A 19,705-nucleotide genomic window follows, 5' to 3' on the forward strand; every position below is an offset into this window, starting at 1 on the left:
ATATATATATATATATATATATATATATATATATATATATATATATATATATATATATATATATATATATATATATGTATATGTATGTATATGCATAATATAGTCTGAGAACCAGTGTTCTCCAGTGGGTAGATTCAGATTAGTTTTTACTTGGATTTAGATGGTGGTTGTGAAAAATGGTTCTTTATTCCCAAACCGGGCAACATGTCACTCAGTGGCCTTGGGCAAATCCTGATCGCTCAGACTCAGTTCCTCATCTGCAAAACAGCAGTCTGTCTCACAGGTGTCATTTGATTAGCTGAATAAAATAAAAAAAAAATAGCATTGTTACCCACACAAACCTTAGGGGATAGGGAGGGCTACAGGTCAAAATATTCAGGTAAAAATACTGAGTGTGATTCATCACAGTCAGCCAAATTTTTGTGAATAGATGCTGGGGAGATGGATGCAGACTAAAGTTTCTCCATGGAAACAGCTGTGTTGGGCAGGGAGCTTTTCTTCTGGGGGTATGCCACTATGTGACACAGAGTGTTGGACTTGATGGGCCGTTGGCCTGATCCAACATGGCTTCTCTTATGTTCTAATATGGCAGGACAGAAACAAGATTTAAAAAGAATGTTCAAAAGTTCATGAGAGGCACCCATGTGTTTCGCCTTCATTTCCCTCTTGAGAGTTTTGGCACCTCTTTTTCCAAGAAAAAAAGTCCTGAAGAGGAAAAACTACACTTCATAGTCAGAAGTCCTCTGCCTCTGTGAATGTTAGCCTGGATGAGAGCCAGTAGTCTCTCTTTGCGTGTATGTTATGTGTCATAAGACTTATGGCAATCCTGTCATAATTACCTCCAAAATGTCCTATTGTTAGCAGCCTTGCTCAAATCTTGCAGCTTCCTTTATTGAGTGAATCCATCTCATGATGAGTCTTCCTCTTTTCCTTCTGCCTTCAACTTTTCCTAACCTTATTGTCTTTTCCAATGAGTCCTGTTTCTCATAATGTGATCAGAGTACAGTAGCCTCAGTTTGGTTATTTTAACTTTTAATGAGAGTTTAGGCTTGATTTGATCTAGAATCCACTTTGTCTTTTTGGTGGTCCATGGTACCCATAAAGTTCACCTCCAAGCCCACATTTCAAAGGAATTAACTTTCTTTCTGTCAGCTTTCTTCACTGTCCAACTTTCTCACCCATACATAGTAATATAGTGTGGCTATAGTGTAATTTATCTTGATCTTGGTCACCAGTAATACATCCTTACACTTAAGGATCTTTTCTAGTTTCTTCCTGACTGATCTTCCCAGTCTCAGTCACCTGATTTCTTGTTTCTGCCTTCTGCAGCAAAGTGGGTGGTTACTAGGAACAAGGCCTTTCCAGTTGGGGCATGGCGTCCATGGCACTTTCTCCCACAACTGATTGTTCTGCTTACCAAATGAAGCATTCCTGTTATTTGGTAAGAATTCAGTTCATATTCCCTCTCAGTATTCTGCTGCTTTCTAGCGATTAATAGTTTTAACTGTTGCTCTTTTTACTGATGTATCCGTTTCGGTTTGCGGCATTTTTAAAAAAAGATATAGTGAGCTGCTTTGTGAACTTTATGCTGAGAGGCTGCATTGAAGAAATATATCTATGTCTATCTGGTTTCAGTGGGATAATGAAGGATGTCTTCAGAGTCACAGGGGTAGTTCAAAAGGGAATCAGGCATGGATAGGCAACATGCAACCAGCAAACCTGAGTTCAATTCACTGAAGAATCAGGCTGGAGTCAGCAGATGTATAGACTTAGGTGGGACTTTATTGATTTCTTGTGTCACCTGATTCCTGATGGGCTGGCAGCTGCAATACCACCTTCAGGCCATCTGTAGGGGTGATGCTGCAGCACATCAGCGATTTAATCAGCAGTTCCCTCCATTTAAGACCGGAAATGGTGATGCAGAGAACAAGGCACATGAGCGCTGCCCCCAGGGACTCCCAGTCCTGAATGCTTGATGCAAATGCATGGGTAGTGGATGGATTTCTCTCTATAGAAATACATGGATGGAAATCAACTGAAAACAATGGGAACAAAAAAGTATTCTTTAACTTTGGCTGGCTTGTGTTTATTATGCCTTGTGGTTTTTAACTGGAGACATATGACAGATTCCCCCAGCAGCAGGGCTGGCCTATTATACCAAGCAACTTACTGATCAATAAACAAACATTGGCTGATTCTTTATGTCTAGACTCCCTTCTGCACATTTGCACTTCTGGGCGTCTTCCTTTAACCATCTGAGAGTGGCAGGATCAAAGCTACATGTTTTTTGAGGGGAGACAAAATTAAAAAATGACGTCCCCTTATGGGCCATTCTATCTTATGGTCCCATAGAATACAATGGACTCCATACCCAATTTGGTGCCCCCCCTCCATCAGCACCCAGGGCAAGCACCCCCCTCTGCCCCCCCCCCGATCCAGCCTGGTGAATGGGAATGGTGAATGGAACAAAGCAGGAGTCAAGTGCACCTTTAAGACCAACAAAGGTTTATTCAGAATGTAAGCTTTTGTGTGCAAGAAGCACACTTCATCAGACAATAGGGCGGGAATTTATGAACATTTACAACATAACACAAGTGATGGTGTGGAAAGCCCATGTTGGGAACCATAACTCTGTAAGAGAAAACAGGGATATTTCACCAAAAAAAGGTCATCAAACCACCAAATTACAATTTTGAGGATTCTTTGGAGGGAAGCCAGAACAGTGCAACTGATATAAACTGATATGCATTTGTAGCATAGATATGCCTTCAAAGACTGACTTTAGCTGGGTCCCAAGAAAATTAGAAATAACAGGTGTTGGCTGGCTCTGTGTTTCAATGGGAATGATTATTGTTTCAAAGGATATCCATGAATGTACTCTTTCATTCCCCTAGTCTTTCTAATCCTTTTTTTAAAAAATTGGGATGGACTAGCATGCCATTACTCAAGGTAGGAATGCTGGCTGGAATCAGGGAATAGATCTGTCATAAAGATTATATTCTCAAATCCCAAAATCCAGATGTGAGAGGTGCATAAGCTTGGTCTGGTCTGTCTTCACATGCTTGCCATGTTTCCTGGGATGCTTCCTAGCTGTGCCTGACAACGTTAAATTGGGAGCATGAGAAACCTCTCTCTGTGAGTTTTCCTAATTCTTGACTGCTTTTGGGTTACAGAATATCAGCATAAGGGGAAACGCTGCAGCCGATCCAGCAAACCAGTTGCACTCCATTATTTAACAGCTGCCTAGCACATGCATTATAAACAAAGCACACATGTGCAGAGCATTATCATAATAAAAATGCAGATTCTTTCCCCCCTCTGCCGCCTTAAATGTTCCATCCTCTTGTTATTCATGTGCTATAACCTCTTCCATTTGTGTGAGAATTATGTGAGACATTTCTCGGCTCTTTGAGGGGGAAAAAAAAGCATACGGCAAACCAGGCACATAAAGCAGAGCCTGTAGAGCAAGTAGCAACCCCAAAGCCGGTAACGAGAGCATTTGGTTAGCATTACCGCTGTCGATTTATTGCAAGTCCTCGGCATACACATCAAAAGTTATAAGCTTTTTAACATCCCAGGGAAATGAGATGAGGCTGGATGATTTCCCACTGTGATTCATGGTGTCAGGCTGGGATAATAGCAATAGGCAAGCTCCCTCTGACAGAGTAAATGAGGATTTTTATTACCAGCGGAGACACCTGAGGGGTTTCCTCCAAGAATCCCTCCGGCTGGTGCATTTAACACATCTCGCAGTGAGGTGTGGAAAACCAAACAACAACCAGAACAACAACAGCAACTCCAAAATGGCCTCTGATAAATCATTCTGTTAAGCAGGCTTTAAAATCCAATATTTTACTGCCGCAGAAACAGCAAACTACCCCTTTATGGAATTATTACCCTTATTATTTTACTCATTGCTGCTGGAAGCTGTTCTAAAGCCATATGTCAACAGAGTGGAGTCTCTTTGGGTTTATATTTTACACCTCACTTTCTTTCCTCTGTTGTTTCAACTTTTAACCCCTCATGGTCCTGACAGTTCAGCATTCAGAATGACTCTCTGTTTTTTTACTAATCAAAGTGAGTGAAGACAGAGGAAGGGAACAACTAAACTTCAGCGCCAGAATCTGAGAGCAGTCTAACAAATCGGAGAAGGTTTTTCTCAGCTGCCTGGTTCCTGGGGCTCTTAAACACAGGGCGAACAGAGGTGTGGTTTCAGAATCCTGCTGTGTCTGCCAGATAGGAGATGAAAATGTGCAGGAACATTTCTTGATTGTACAGATAATTGCAGAGTTAAAGAGAAGCTGGGTGAATCTCAGGAATCCAAAGTCAGTAGGAACAGGGAGTTAAAACTCCCTGACCTGGCTTTGTATAGGGTTGACATCAGGCCTTGGATTCAGTGGGAGCTCACAGGAGCACAGCTCCTGAACTTTTCTGGGAGTTCCACCTCCTCCTTCTGAGAGTTCCACCTCCTTGTCCATTGAATAGTAGGTGCAGCTACATAACAATCTCTCAATGATCTCCGCCACCTATTTTTCTACAAAACGATTCCTAGTTGACATATGCTGCATGCTTTGCTACCTCTGAATCTCTAGCTTCTGTAGGACCACTGCTAAAACAGGAAAAGATGCACTCTGACTGTCATGTCAATGCATGTTAGGGTTGCCAGCTCTGGGTTGGGAAATACCTGGATATTTGGGGGGCAGAGCCTGGGAAGGGTGGGATTTGGGGAGGGGAAGGACCTGAGGAGGATATAATGCCACAGAATCCACCCTCCAAAGCAGCCATTTTCTCCAGAGGAACTGATCTTGTTCATCTGAAGATCAATTGTAATAGTGGGAGATCTCCAGGTGCCACGGACATAAAATGTCAGTGTGTAATTTATCTTACAATCTGCAGCAGCTGCTGGTCCAAGTAATATCCAGTTGCAGAGGGTGTTTTCAGTTGTACCTGTTCTAGAAGAAGGAAAACCAGATCCATAGTGATGCTAAACATTCTCACATGTTAAGTTTACTGGCATACCCTCCCTTGGAAACCAGTGCACCACAGGCTATAATGCGACATCAAAGAGGTGGAGGAGGGGGCTCAGGCCTGTTTGAGGAGCATGGGGTGCTCAGGTAGTAAGCAAGCCGTTGTGTCAGAGTAGTGGTTACAAGTGAAGCAAAGTGTCCCTGTTTTCCTCTGTGACATGTTGATGATACGTGATCCTTGTCAGAGTATTCAAATGATGAGGTGCAATGAAGTGAAAAAGTTAAAATAACACACTGGGGGGGGGGGGAGTGGTCGGAGGCAGCAAAAAGTGCCCCTTAGGCGCCTGCTTCCCAAGGTCTCTTCGCAATAAGGTCACCAGCCCTGCTGGGCAACCCCATCTTGTCTAAACTCTTCATTTCTGCCCTCCCTTGCTTTAAATTGGTTCTCTCTCTCCTGTTGTCCCCAAAGGGGAAGTATGCCCCCCACTTCTGTCCATCAAGGCGAGTTTGTTCCTGTGCTACAGCTACAGCCTCAGGTCTGGCTGACAGGGCCTGTTACAAATGCCGCTTCCTGTGTACAACAGGAGGCCCAGGTTGGATGTGATCATTTCAGAGCGGCCATGCTGGCAGTTAATAGGCTTTTCCTTCTTTCTCCTCTCTGGCTTTCCTGTTGTTCTGTAGTTTCTCTCATCACTTGGCCTGTGCCGAGACACCTACTGGTAGCAGCAGGGTGGCAGGAAGGCAACAAGCTTCTCGTTTGAAATAACACTCGGTGAGCGCCTGATGGATCTTAACTGAAGGCAGGCTTCCAAATAAAGTCCATGCCAGTCAACAGAAGAGATCTGTTGCTACCTTTTGACATACCTCATGAGATTTGCGGGGTTTTTTCCAGAAGTGTGTGCGTATATGAAAGTAGTTTAAGCTATGTTTTTTATTTCTCGTTCTCTGAAAATGCTTACAGCCCTCATAATGTCTTTTTATGCTATGCAGCATCTGCTGTTTTCTCTCTCTGCCTTTCTGGAAATTGTCCAGTAAACCTGATCTGTTTAGGCAGTTTTTTTTTTAAAGGCACTGCTGCATTGAATTTCCCCCCACTTTTTATTTTTGGGTTCAAAATAGCAATTTAATGGAGTAAAATATTCTGCTGAAACAACACTTGTCTATGTTTGTGTGGGTACACGTAGAGTGTTGGAACTCAATGGTGCAGTCATTTTTCCTGGAGACCACTTTTTCATTGCCAATTTTTACCCTTCAGCTGCTGCTGCTTCATTCTTCCAAAGGCTTAGTCAAAGACACAGTGCCACCAGTTAGGGTTCTTATAGTTAGTGGGATGATATCAGAATTCTTCATAATCAGATTTGGTTCTGTGAGCATTTCAGCTAGGGAATTTTTGAGGGCAGTGTAAATGACTAAGTAAATATTTTCACAAAGGGTGCTAAAAATCATTCAAAGAACAAAAAGGCCTTTTTGACCCTGCAGAAAATGTGCATTAAAAAACCTATAGATCAGTCCTAGTTGTAGGCTCTTTAATACCATTTTAATAAGGTTGCCAGGTCTCCTTGCTCATCCAGTGGGGAGATTTGGGGGTCATTGCATGTCATCCCCAATGCAATGATGTCACCCAGAAGTGATATCATTGTGTCAGGATGCTCTGGTTTTTGGACAAACTCTATGGTTAAACTGGGCTTAAACGAGAGAGTTTGCCCAAAAACCAGAGTGTTCCCTGCACTTCGGGGAGGGGTTTTCCCTGCCAGCCAGTGGGTCCACAGGGGGGAGAAGCCCCCCCAAACTGGGGGATTCCTTGCTGGGACCTGGGGGCTAGTAACTTTTTAAACTTTCCTGCTCCAGAAAGTAAATCTGGGTCATTTCTGTTTCATTATTATTAAACAAAACAGGGGTGGAATTCTAGCAGGAGCTCCTTTGCATCTTAGGCCACACACCCCTGAGGTAGCCAGTTCTCCAAGAGCTTACAAAAAAGAGCCTTGTAAACTCTTGGAGGATTGGCTACATCAGGGGTGTGTGGCCTAATATGCAAAGGAGCTCCTGCTAGAATTCCACCCCTGAAACAAAGTAAAAATGTTTGAGGATATATCTTAGCGTTCTGCTCCTGAATACACTGGCCACAATACAGCAATAAAACAGACTCATTGAATCTTGTTTTAGATTAAGAACACTTTAGAGGATTGTGGCCATTTTCTTATAAACTAAATGGAACACAGGTGCCAAACAGTCCATTGCATGGGCCCTTCATTCCTCCAGTAAATGTGACTAGATTTTAGGGTACATTATTAAAATAATGTCCAGTATCAAAGTGTATTATAAGAAATCTCAACAGATCAGATGTGCCTGAGTGAAATAAGATTACCAGGAAATAGGATTTCTAAGAACATATTGGGCTTTTCTGCATTCTTGATTTACTTCTGATTTTCTTGGGTGTCAATCCACAAGCATTGGAATCGGTTTGGGCACGGTTCTTCTGTGTGTCTGCCTTCCTGCATTTTCACAGTTGTGGAGTCAGTTTATTTTCTTCCTCATGTCCCATCAATAATGAGTATTTTTAAAGGTCTATTGTTACAATGCTCCAGTGATATATCAATATTTAGTGCCATTAAAATAAATCACTTGTCTTTAGGGGGGTAGGGGAGAGGTGGTGGTTTGACAATGGCAGTCCAATAATTCAGCAGTGGGCTGGAGATGGGTGGATCTGGGAGGGACAACCTACAGAAACATTATGCATGAGGGAAAAGGTGAGTCAGAAAGGGCTTCCATAAAAAAAAAATGAGGTAAAAGTAGTCTCAAAAGAACCAGGTGGGGGAACAGGGATAAAACAAAAAACCCGAAGTGTAAAATAAAGGCACAAGAATGCATGCAGAAATCAGAGGATAATCTAAAGCAGTATGAGGCCAGAACTGACAAAAGAACCTATGTGGAAAAAACCACTCTGTTGGCCTTTGTCTTTCTTTTGTTTTCTCAGTCCATACACAATTTCTGCAATTATATTCAGTAATAATGATGATAAAAAGTCAAAGACAAAAATGTTTTCATATTTTAAAAAATGTACCGAGGTATTTATCGTGTCCATCAAAACCATAAAAATCGATCAAAGGAAATACCTAGTTTTTCAAAACACTTTGGGGTGGTAGAATGTTCCTCTTTGCAAAATCGTAAAACAGCATCAAAGATGGTACAGAATACTTCTCAGAAAGTGTTGCACTCTTTGAAATACTGACCCACAGTTTAAAATGTTACTTATAAGAGTTTCAGCATTTCTCAGTACCTTCAGTTTCACAGTAAGAGACTTACCGGGTAGTCAGGAACATAATGGGATGGTGTCCAGAAGGTGGTACAGGAAAATGAGGAGAAAGCAAGCTTCCTCTGCATTATATGGAAAGCATAGCATAGTTGAACTGAAAAAGTCAAATGAACCTGGAGATTCGTAATATGAGAGGGGAAAATTGTATCCAATACTGGCGGTGAAGAGGATTGATAGGAAAACCAAGTGGGCATGGAGACCCAGGAATGTAAAAGTGGGTAAAGATGACTGTTGATTGTGGAGGATACAGAAGGGCTTCAAAAGAGAAAGAGACTAAGTTTAGTATGTAATATGACTTGCTCATCATCATCAACAACAAAAAGAATAGATTGTGGATGAATGGAAGCTGGAACTATGGAAGGTGAATATCAAATGTCTGGTGCACTCCAGTATTCAATATGAAGAGATTGAACCCCAGAGGTGTTGACTGTGCACATGTTTGCACAAACATTTCATGTTGTTGTGCCTGGAAAAGCTGTAATTTGTAAGAATTCTTGGGTGGAATTATTGGTGAAGGTTCCAAATCTCTGTTTGGTGACTGGAAAAATGAGTTTTTCATTATAGAGAGATTCAATTTTTTTTAGATGTTCCATACAATTTCTAAACAGGCGCTGTGGAGCCATTGGGTCTGTTGGCTGAGAAGGGCTGCCCTCTCTACCCCAGTGGAAAGCTTCCCCGTGTAAGGGTCCTGCAGCCTTCCATTAGACAAGACTGTATACTAACAGAAGTTCTGCACTAGAGGAAGAAATAAAAAGACTGGCTCCTGTTCTCAGTCAAAGCAGTTATACTGGCTGAGAAAGACTCCAGCTTCTCATCTCCAAGAACAAGCACGAGTCCTCCTAGCCAGACTGTGCACTTAAAAATAAGTATGCAAGGTGGTTTCTTACTGGTGTAAGAACTGCGTACTGCAAAGCACTGCAACAACTCAGTATCGTGGGAGGAAGAAAGGCATAGCTTAATTTTTCTCTTTTGATAAGGGAACTAAGTGAAAACATTTCCCTGAAGTGAATATGGGTTTAACCTCCATCCATTTCTGTGTCATGTAACAGTTTTGTGGACAAACTTTAAAACCAAGACTACAGTTCTGGTAGAAAACTCATTTTTAATAGGAACCTTGTTTGGGACTGAACAGTGTTAAAAGAGCTGGCAATGTTGGGTTTGCCCACTGACTCATTAGTGACACTGGCAAAAGGTTCTCTAATATCAAACAGAGTTTTCCCGTTAGGGAGCTCAGCAATTCATTCCTGTTCATTTGTCTTGACTTGTTTCAGGGCAGTGTTCCCTGACAGAACAGTGCTGAAATCTTTCCTGGCAAACTCATGGAAAGTGGGCAAGACCAGATGAGGCAATTGCCTAGCCGGGCTTCTAACTGGCTGTTGGTTCTTTGGTCACTACCATACAAATTTTTCAAAGTCTCTTGGAGGCCATCTGCAGCCAGTGCATAAGGATCTGCGCTGTAGGTAAGCTGCCGCCTGCCTTGACCATTACCTCCTCAAGCCCCTTCCCAACAGTCTTGACCCCTCCCTTTCCTGTACAGGTGGCCCAAGTTGCTCTGGTTCCAAGGCTGGCTCTGCCTTCCATAGCAGTCTGTTTGTGGCAACACCTACCACACCCTGTCAAAGTTCCAGAGGTGCCCTCAGGCTCCACAAATTTAGGACTGGAGAGAGATCTGCCAAAGCCTTTGTTCCAGTTCTCACTGGGTGTGATGGTGAAGAATGGAGGTTTCCAGATGGAGGTTCATTCTCATATGGCTACACTTTTTAGTACTTCACTATATAAGCCACCCTAAGCCCACTCGTGGGATAGGTTGGGGTATTAAGTAAATAAATAAAAATATAAAGTGGTATATTCTTCCCATTTAATGGAAAGGGACAGGATTAGCTTTGCTGCAATGGGTAGCCTTAAAGATAGGAAAGCGTATGCATGAACTAGGGGAATGTGAATGCAGATTTTCCAAAATATGAGAAGCAGGTAAAGGGGGGGGGGGGAAGCTTCTAAGTACAGGACATGCAAAATGGCATAGGTAGGATTGCCTACTAGTCTGGAGAAATGTGCCCTGGCTCTTTAACAGAGGCTTAATATACATAAATTGGCACTTGAAGCTTTTCATGGCATGGAAATAGATAACATGATCTGATACATAACATCCCATTAAGCCCCTATTAAAGGGATGGGGCATTTTTTCCATCCAGGCCAGCTGGCAACCCTAGGGTAAGTAAGCAGAACTGTTTGGTGTATCAAGAACTGATTAGTGGAAGCCTCCAAACAACTTTCCACAAAGTAAAAGTTGGTAACCAAAACACTTTGTAGGCCAGTGATTCAGAGGTTTTAATCACAACTATATTAAATAATCATAGATCCAGAGGAGTTAGCCGTGTTAGTCTGTTGCTGCAAAGAGTCCAGTTTTCCCAAAAACTTATGCTACAATAACTTTTTTTAGTCTTAAAGGCGCTACTGGACTCTTTGCTATATTAAATAATATAGTGTCTATCCCTTGTGCTGATCCCAAAAGTAACAAAACTGGGCTACCCGTATATGAGGTAGGGGTCTCTAGGTACTTAAAGGGATGCAAAGAAATGCCTTTGTAAAATAATATCACCCCCACCCACAAGAAAAGAAAACCACAAATAGACTGATGATGAGTGAATATTCTCCACAGGGCATGGTATATTAACTTCTACAATTCTGCAGTAGAAGATTTGAAGGGGCGGGGTGAGGGAAAATTGTTTTTCCATCCTGTGATGCCTAACAGCCCCCACCTTCTTCCATCTAATACCAAAAGTTGATATTCAAGTACCTATAAAGAGAGTAGCAAAACAGCAGGGGTTTCTAAACACCCTACATATGCAGACAAGTATTAGATTGTAAAATGCTAAAAGGAAAAAAACCCCCTAAAATGGCCTGATGAGGACTAAGCATACTCATCATTCTACAGAAACCATGGAATGTTGAGGTCAATTGAATGCCAATGAAGGAGACAGGAAAAAAGGATAGGGAGAGGGAAAATGGCCAGGTCAAGGCCCTAAGAACTTAAAGTATCCAAAATTTGAGAGAGATTTGGGTTGGAAAAAAAGTTTCCAGTTATTTATTCCTCTCCTTATTAATTCCCAGTGGGTACCCAAGTGGCTCTTGTGCAATGGATGAGCTTGCTGGATGATACTTCTGAATATTCTATAGATGGCTATGTGGCTATCTGTCTAGACAAATCACATAGTTTGGAACGATCTGACACACAGCATACCAATACCATACCTCTTTGGTTTACGTCTGTGACTTGTCGCTCTCTGCATGCTGAGTCTCAACCTGTGTCTCTTTAGAAACGAGGTGGCAGAGGCATTAGGTGCTGCCTGACCAACTCATGGAGGTATCAAAAATATATTTTCACACAGATAGTCCACTGCACTTCAGCTACTAGGAAATATGAAAATTAAACTTTTATACATTCGCCTCAAAAAGTCTGAAAATGGAACATATTGATATCTAACAGAACTGAGGAGAGTACATTTACCTCACAAAAGAGTCTACCACTCCAGCACTTAGAAAGGCAGTGTTTGGTCATCTGAGTCCCACTGCCTTTTTGTACCCTTGAACTACCCTTGTCTTCCAGAAGTAATTGAGGAAGAGCATGTTTGCATCTGTGTGAATCTATACTGTGCCATGGCCTCTTACCTGTGTATTCTGGACGGCAAACACAGTTGTACTTCCCTATCAAGTTCAGGCATGTTGCGTTATTCAGGCAAGGCTCTGAAACACATTCATCCACTTCTAGGTCACAGTGCTTCCCTTGGTAGCCTGGGACACAGTAGCAGGAGTACCCACCGATCCCGTCTCTGCACACTGCTCCATTGAGGCATGGGTTGGAAAAACAGTCATCAATGTCAGTTTCACAGTGAGTACCCGTGTACCCTTCGGGGCAGGAGCAAACAAAGCCTCCAGGCTCATCCTGGCAGGTGCCTCCGTTCCTACAAACATATGAGCCACATGGGCTGATGGCAGTTTCACAGGTAGTTCCATTGTACCCCACGGGGCAGTTGCAAGTAAAGCTAAGGTTTCCTGCAGCACTTAAGCAGGTGGCATTGTGAAAGCAAGGGCTGGAGGAACAAGGATCGTCGGCTTGAGTGCAGTCCACTGCTGAAGGGTCACCCAGCAAGTCCAGGCAACGGCAGCTAACATTCTCTGCAGCACTGCTGCATTCAGAGTCCTTTTGGCAAGAATTGGACAGGCACCTGGGGTCATCTTTGACGCAAAATGATTCTGAGAATGAAAGGCACAGATTAGTGGGCCACTCAAGAAACATATAGCAATAAACAAAACAAACAAAAACTGTCACACAGAAGAAACATTATGACGTAAAAGAAGTACCAAGATCCCAGGATGAATGCCAAAACCCCTTGTGATTGTAATTCTCCTTATTTGATGATGGGTGGGCCTAGCTCATAATCTTTTTTTTCCCCAAACACCAAAGGTTGGCAGCCATACAGCTAACTGAATAAATGCAACTGAAAAAAAAAAAGTCTTGGATCTGGCATGAGACATCACAACGGTTCACGCTCATCCATTGTTTTACTTACTTTTATCATTTTCTTTTGCCTAATGAAATATTTCATACCATTTTGATGCAAGACTGTGTGGATGGAGACTGCACTGCCACAGGTGTACACTCACTCACTCAGTGTGAACAATAGTGCTTCATGTTCCCAGCTTTCCTGAGAGGCAAGGAGTTTCAGAGCAGCTTTTTTTACAGGGTTAGCTTCCTTGTGTGGAGTCCAAGAGAGAAGCGGAGGTTTAAGGTGTTTTTATAGTATGTGTTTATCTACCAACATGTTGAGCAAAGGGCAGAGGGTAGGCACCCACTTGGGCAGCAATACTTCGAGAAAGGCATCTGTACATTTAATGCAGTTGTACAGCTCTCTAAGACTAGATTTTGCTGACTGTAAAAGGGAGGCTTCCTTCTCTTTCCTTGGCCTGAAATGAACCATAAAACTGAGTCAAACTTCCCAGGCAGGAAAAAGGGAGCAGTTATCACAAATTCCAGTGACTTGGAGTGGCCACCAGCCACATAAAGGTCATTAAAGAAGCACTTCCTGCTATCAAGATAAAGTCATCTCTTTGAGACTGAAGGGGTATGTTCCATAACAACAAACCCTGTGAGATGATAATGCCATTTTTATACATGCTCAAAGCACTTCGCATTCAGTACCTTGTGGTAATCCTTACACCAACTAAGTAAAGTAGGTGAGCAATATATCACAGATGGGGTGGGGATGGGGAAGCTGAGAGATCGGGATTTGTTTGAGGTGACTTCCAGATTCCTCAGTCTCTTTGGGTCAAACAAAAGGTCATTCCTTCCCCCACCCTCATTAATCTTAAATGAAGTTTTCCTTTTGCAAATGCAATGGGCTTTTTTTGTAGCAGGAACTTCTTTGCATATGGGGCCACACACCCCTGATGTAGCCAATCCTCCAAGAGCTTACAGTGCCTACTGTAAACTCTTGGAGGATTGGCTACATCAGGGGTGTGTGGCCTAATATGCAAAGGAGTTCCTGCTACAGAAAAGAAGAGCAGCATGGGGGTGGACTTCAACTCTTTCCTCTGCTGTTGCTTTCTTGCTGGGGAAAAAAGCCACCTCTGAGCTACTTTTGCCATCACGTGAAAATGTACTGGTAACTGTATTATTCCTAAGGATAAAAACAGCTCAGGGTGGCCTTTTCCTACCCTCCCAAGAGAAAAAAGCAGAAGAAGAAAGGATGAAATACCCCCCCCTTCTCCTCCTTGAAATAGCAAGGCTAGCAGCTGCATTTGCAAAAGGAAATAAACTGTCATTTAAAAAGATTTTTAAAAAACCAACACAATGTCCTTCCTTGCTGTTTGCATCTTTGTTCCTAAACACCTCTCAATGATTAAAAGAGTGCAGGTGGACAAGGCTTGGTGTGTCAGGAGAAGAATATCAGGTTGTGTTTTCTGCATAGTTATGAGAACTAGAGGACACACAATGCTCTGAAAATATAATCATTCTTAATATTTAAAGAATATGAAAGCAGAGGTCCAAGTAACCCCATTGACAAGCTATACCTTACATGTGGGAAAGAACCATCTGAGGCCTCACTTCCATGTTCTTCCCACCTAAACATTATTCAGTGTAATGAGTTTATGCACTCTGTGGCCCCTGTGAGGAGAAACACCAAAAGATGGATGTGTGAACCAGTCTTGGGTGTTCAGAACTGTACTCGTTTTTCCAGAGCAGCAACAGAAGTGTTCTTCTTCCTGAACATCAGATGTTCCCCTCAGTACTTTGCCAAACTAGCTGATGATAATGGAGACAGAGAAAGAGAGAGACGAGACTTCCCCATATCTGACCTCGCTATACAGGAAGACAAGTATCTGATTCCACAGGAGCTGCCTCCCCTGTATGCCACAACCTGCAGAGTAACCCATGCTAGGGGGTGAGAGCATGCTGCGTATGGGCACATCTGTTCACATACAAACATCTGTTCTTAGGAAAAGAATATTGTCCCAATTAACACTGTCTGAAGGGAGCATAAAGGGTGTGAGAGGAGGAGGCATGAGGGGGGAGCCCAGAGTGATGTTGGGAGCAGGGTCTAGGCAGCTTCATGCACAGAATGAGAAGACCCACACAAATCTTCTCCCATTCCCACCCAATTAAGATCACTTAGCAGTGACCTGGCTTGGCACAGATTCTTTAAAAAATTAATATTTAACATCTGAAAAAAATTAAACTGCCGATCAGTTTGGATTTAGATTGATTGACACATGAGGTAATTATCCCAGTCTCTTTAAAAGGCATTGCGGCATTAACCTAATTTCTCAAGGAATTAATGCCAAGCATTTTACCCCATCGTTAAGCCTGTTGGATGTAACCAAGATTCTTGGCAAAAAGAATTCCCCCCTTCAGAAAATGGAATATATTAGAATCTCAGTGGTAATTTTGCCCAAAGAAATATTTGTTCATAGTCAAGCCTGCCATCTACTGGTTATTCAATAGTAGCCAGATATTACAGAGATCTCATCAAAATGAAGCTGTTGGGAGAGATCAGTATTTGCAAATGATAGCAGAATAAAGCAGGAAAAACCAATGGTAGAACTTACTTAAACCTTAGAAAACCTTTATAAATTGGGTTAGTATTTCATTCCACTATATTATTGTCCACTTTCTTAAAAAAAATATTTCTTTGGAAATGTTGGACAAATCAGATAGCACTAAATTTTAAATAATGCAGCACTATATTCAGTGAATGCAAACTGGCTTCATTAGGGCTTGTCGCGACTAGACATAGCATTTGCCAAACTTTGTAAACAGTGGCACATATTGTTGATAATTCACTAGGCCATCATTATCTTAGTTAATTCCAAATTTTGTTATTTTTTCTAGCTAATGTGTACACACTATGTATTTTGGAATAAAACTTAAAGTTGGGCTTTTAATCAGACCTCCCGATCCTTCCCCCAAAGTCTGCCAGCTTCCAAGGTCTATTAAAGCCAGTACTGTCTTTCACATCACCCAACTACCTGGTCATTTCAGATGTAAATGCTGGGGACTGAACCTGGGACATTCTACCTGCAGAGCAGATGAGATATCAGTGTCTCTCCACCCTGGCAGCTAATAGGTAGAAAACAAGCATTTTAAAATTAATTAATTTGATATTATTAGTTAATAAATTGTATTTTAATACTGTGATGCCGAACAAGACTCTGAAGCGTAGAAAGATACTTATATGCTCTCATATGCATTGTTTAGGCGATAAACACCAGTTATCATCATGATCCTGGATGCTATTATCATGGAGTTCTTCAATACAATGCGTAATGTATGCAAGACAGTAACTTACTTCACAGTAACTTCACAATAAAGAAGCTCTGCTTTATAGTGGTCTACATTTTCCTACTAGTTTCCTTGCTCAAAGTCTATGAATATTTAGTGTTAACTTTTTGGCCCATACATCATGTTGGGTTTTTTTAAATGTAACTTTAAAGGATGTTCAACAAGTAGGTACAATACTTTTCAAGTTTTTGCATGTTAGGCTATTAACTTCAGACTCCTTCTTTTAGCCCGTGCTGGAGACCACTGAGAAGAGGCCATAGTTCAGGGGTAGGGCATGTTTTGTATGTAGAGGGTCACAAGGTATAACTCTGGTATCTGCAGTTAAGTGTCTGAGATAGCACAGTTTGGAATCGCTGGCACCTGTGACCTTGGAGAGTTGTTGCCATGACTGATCAGTGACCTCAGCCTACCCCTGCCCTGGAAGGAACCTAGCCCAACATGTGAGATAAGATAGGTTGATTGGTTTCAAAATATGTATACCCTGCCTTTCCCTCATGGTTCAAAGAAGCTTACGATACCAAAATTAGAAACATAGAAAAGAAAACATAGAAAATAAAACTCAATTGACATTCTTCCCCCAGCTTAAATGCCGTCATAAATAAAATGACCTCCTAAAAATGTCTAAAGAAAGCATCTCCCCATTCCAGCTTAGGGAGCCCATTCCACAAAGTGGAAGCCACTATAGAAATGGAATGGGGCTCTAGTATATATCAATCGGACCACCTTAAGTAGAGAAAGACTAGAAGGTGATAACTGGAAGACTGCATTTGTTGGATGGGGATATATGGGAACAGAATTGGTTGCAGTTCCCTTCATTCTGATCCTGTGTAGATGAGGCAAGTTCAGTAAAGACTTTTGCATGGTTGCCATCTATCCTGTGGGCAATTAGTGTGTTAGCATGCTGTCACATTTGTGTGCTGGTCATGCACAAAAATATTACCATGACTAAACACAGTTCATAAGCTGGAAACACCCTTTGTGCATCTAGCCATGTGCTACATGACATCATTTCACCTGAGGAATATTCTCTAAACTAGGCTGGGCCACTGAGAATGTGGTGCCACAACTATTTCCAAAGTATCAGCCAAGTTTTCTTCCTGAGGCTGTGGTTCCAAGTTGTGTGTGGATATCCCTTGTGTTCACCAGCTATTTAAAGAAACCAAACCTGTCACTGAGATTATAGCACTGCTGTGTTCACATTGCATTGCCTGTGAAATCGCTTCACATCCTATGGCCCTAAGAAGGGTTTTGAAATAACTGATTCTACTGGAAGTATATTCATTGCCCAAGGTGGTCGGCATGGTATCAGAGAGTTCTTTGCTATGGTACACCTAGGCATGTCTCAACTTGTTTGGAAAAGGCTGTGATAGGTAATGAAAAAGACAGCTCATAAATCTGCTGACAACTCCCTGGAAAATGCAACCCTGGAAGGGTGCGCATGTTATGCCGTGTCCTTGGATGCTACATGAGGAAGAGCCAATGAGAATGAGAGCACGGGCACATAAGCTTAAGAGGAGCCCAAGAGATGAGAAGTGATTTTTCCCAGACATTTGCAGCAAGAAAAGAGAGGCAGAGATGCCATGCTCTGATCCCGCAGCTTAGAAGACAGAGAGATGAAGCATGTGAGAGGACAAAGAAACATAGACTGGTACAGAGGAATAATATAAAAATGTACCAATCATTCTTTGCAGCGTGTTAAGCTCCAGCAGTTCTCTCAGCAAGACTTCGGGAACTTACTTTCTGGCCACCGTGGTAGCTTGCCAGAGGAGGGAGCTGTTGGTGGCCTGCTGTCAGCTACTCTGCAGCTGCAAACAGTCAGAGGATGGTGTTTCAGCTACCAGCTCAGCAGAAGTCAGGAGAACAATAAGGTTCCACTTGGTCCTATAGAGCATCTAACTTTAACCTAGCTCTTCAGTCTGAACATTGCAGTGTTCTTGCAGTCTAAGCTGCTCACAGACTCCTAGTTCCTGCCCACCTACTTGCTTCCAGAGCATGAGCCCTGACTCAGCAACATGCCACATAATAGCATTAAGCCCTCTCAGGTCTGCCCATTGATCTTTGTTCACTGTCCCTTCCTGCAGATAGCTCCTTTACAGTGCTGGACCTAGACTGTCTGGCACCTTAGGCAAGGCTAACTTCTGCCCCCCCCCCTACACTGATAACGTCATTGAGTCACATGGGGGCATCCAATTTGGTGCCCCCAGAAGGCCGGCACCCTAGGTAATCACCTAGTTTGCCTAGTGTCAGGGCCGGCCCTTCTCCTTTAAATTCCGCTAGAAGCTGGACTAGAGCTTGGTTGCAACTCCACTATGGTGGATCAGTCCCCTGGAAACTATGTGCCAGACCTCTTCTCTTCTAGCTTTCTGAAGGCCATGCAAGAATTTCCCATCCCATCCCCACAGGGCATTTTGTTAAAATTTATCTATATTTGTCTATTTATATCCCCACTTTTTCCCCTTCCTCCATTCTTATAGCAACAGTCCTGTGCAAAGTAAATTAGGCTGAGAGTGACTGAACCAAGGTGCCCCACTGAAATCCCATGGCAGAGCAAGGGTTCATACTCCAGCTTCCTTGATCGTAGCCCATCAATAATCCAACTAGGGGATTGTTGGAAATGGAATTTAAATGTGTTGGATCTGAAATTGATGACTGTAGGCAAAGATATTCTGATTTTGGTTTGGACTGACTTTTCAGTCTTTGTGTTGCTTGTTTTTTATTGTTACCTTTTACAGCATTGTTAGGCACCCTGAGTCTTTTGCAAAAGGGTGAGACAGAAATAGAAATCCTCTTCACTCAGTTTCCAAATTACAATTGAAAATTCAGAAGCACATTGTGATGATAACCTTGTCCTTTCCCATCCATTGTGGCACTTTCCTGTGCTACTGACAGGACCACAGTATCATGGAGCAATTCAATGGTATATCTACCCTCACCCAAGCCTCCCTTTCTTGTGCTATGTAATCTTTAAAGGCCAGCCTGTGTGAACCAAATCCACCTTAGGGCTGCCAGCCGCCAGGTGGGGCCTGGAGTTTTCCCAGAACTACAACTGATTTCCAGACTACAAAAATCAGTTCCCTTGGAGGAAATGGCAGCTTCAGAAGGTACACTTCTGTGGCACCATATTTCTGCTGAGCTCCCCCCATCCCCAAACTCTGCCCTCCGTGGACTCTGCCCCTAAATCTCCAGGAATTTCCCAACCTATAGTTGGCGATCCTACCTCCCCCCCTTATCTTAAATGTCATGATAATCAACTAGGGTTGCCAGCTCTGGAGATATTGGGAGTGAAGTCTGGAGAGGGCGGGGCTTTTGAAAAGGAGAGACCTCAGCAAGGAACCATGCCATAGAGTCTATCCTCCAAAGCAGCCATTTTCTTCAGGAGTTGTCTGGAGATCAGCTGTATTAGCAGGAGATCACCAAGTGTTACCAGGAGATCGGCAACTCTACCCTTCTGCCATGGCTGTTTTTGGCAGGGCAAATTACACATCAAGAGTTCTTTCAATCATAGCCCTTCAGCAAAAATGCTCAGAGTATGTTTTGAAAAAGAAGGATTTTGGAGGAAAGTGTTGTCATTAAATGTTAAGATCA

At 42.6% G+C, this 19,705-nt stretch overlaps 1 protein-coding gene across 1 annotated transcript in view; it reads right to left on the reverse strand.

The window, feature by feature from the left end:
• Positions 1-19,705, reverse strand: part of CRB1 (crumbs cell polarity complex component 1) — a 164,251-nt gene that overhangs the window by 116,376 nt on the left and 28,170 nt on the right. Inside the window, exon 2 of the mRNA XM_060232358.1 lies at positions 11,950-12,534. Coding sequence (XP_060088341.1) covers positions 11,950-12,534 — 585 coding nt within the window. The remainder of the gene's footprint in view (positions 1-11,949; positions 12,535-19,705) is intronic.

Source organism: Heteronotia binoei, chromosome 2 (genome assembly GCF_032191835.1).
Source record: "Heteronotia binoei isolate CCM8104 ecotype False Entrance Well chromosome 2, APGP_CSIRO_Hbin_v1, whole genome shotgun sequence".
In the NCBI taxonomy this organism is placed as follows: Eukaryota; Metazoa; Chordata; class Lepidosauria; order Squamata; family Gekkonidae; genus Heteronotia; species Heteronotia binoei.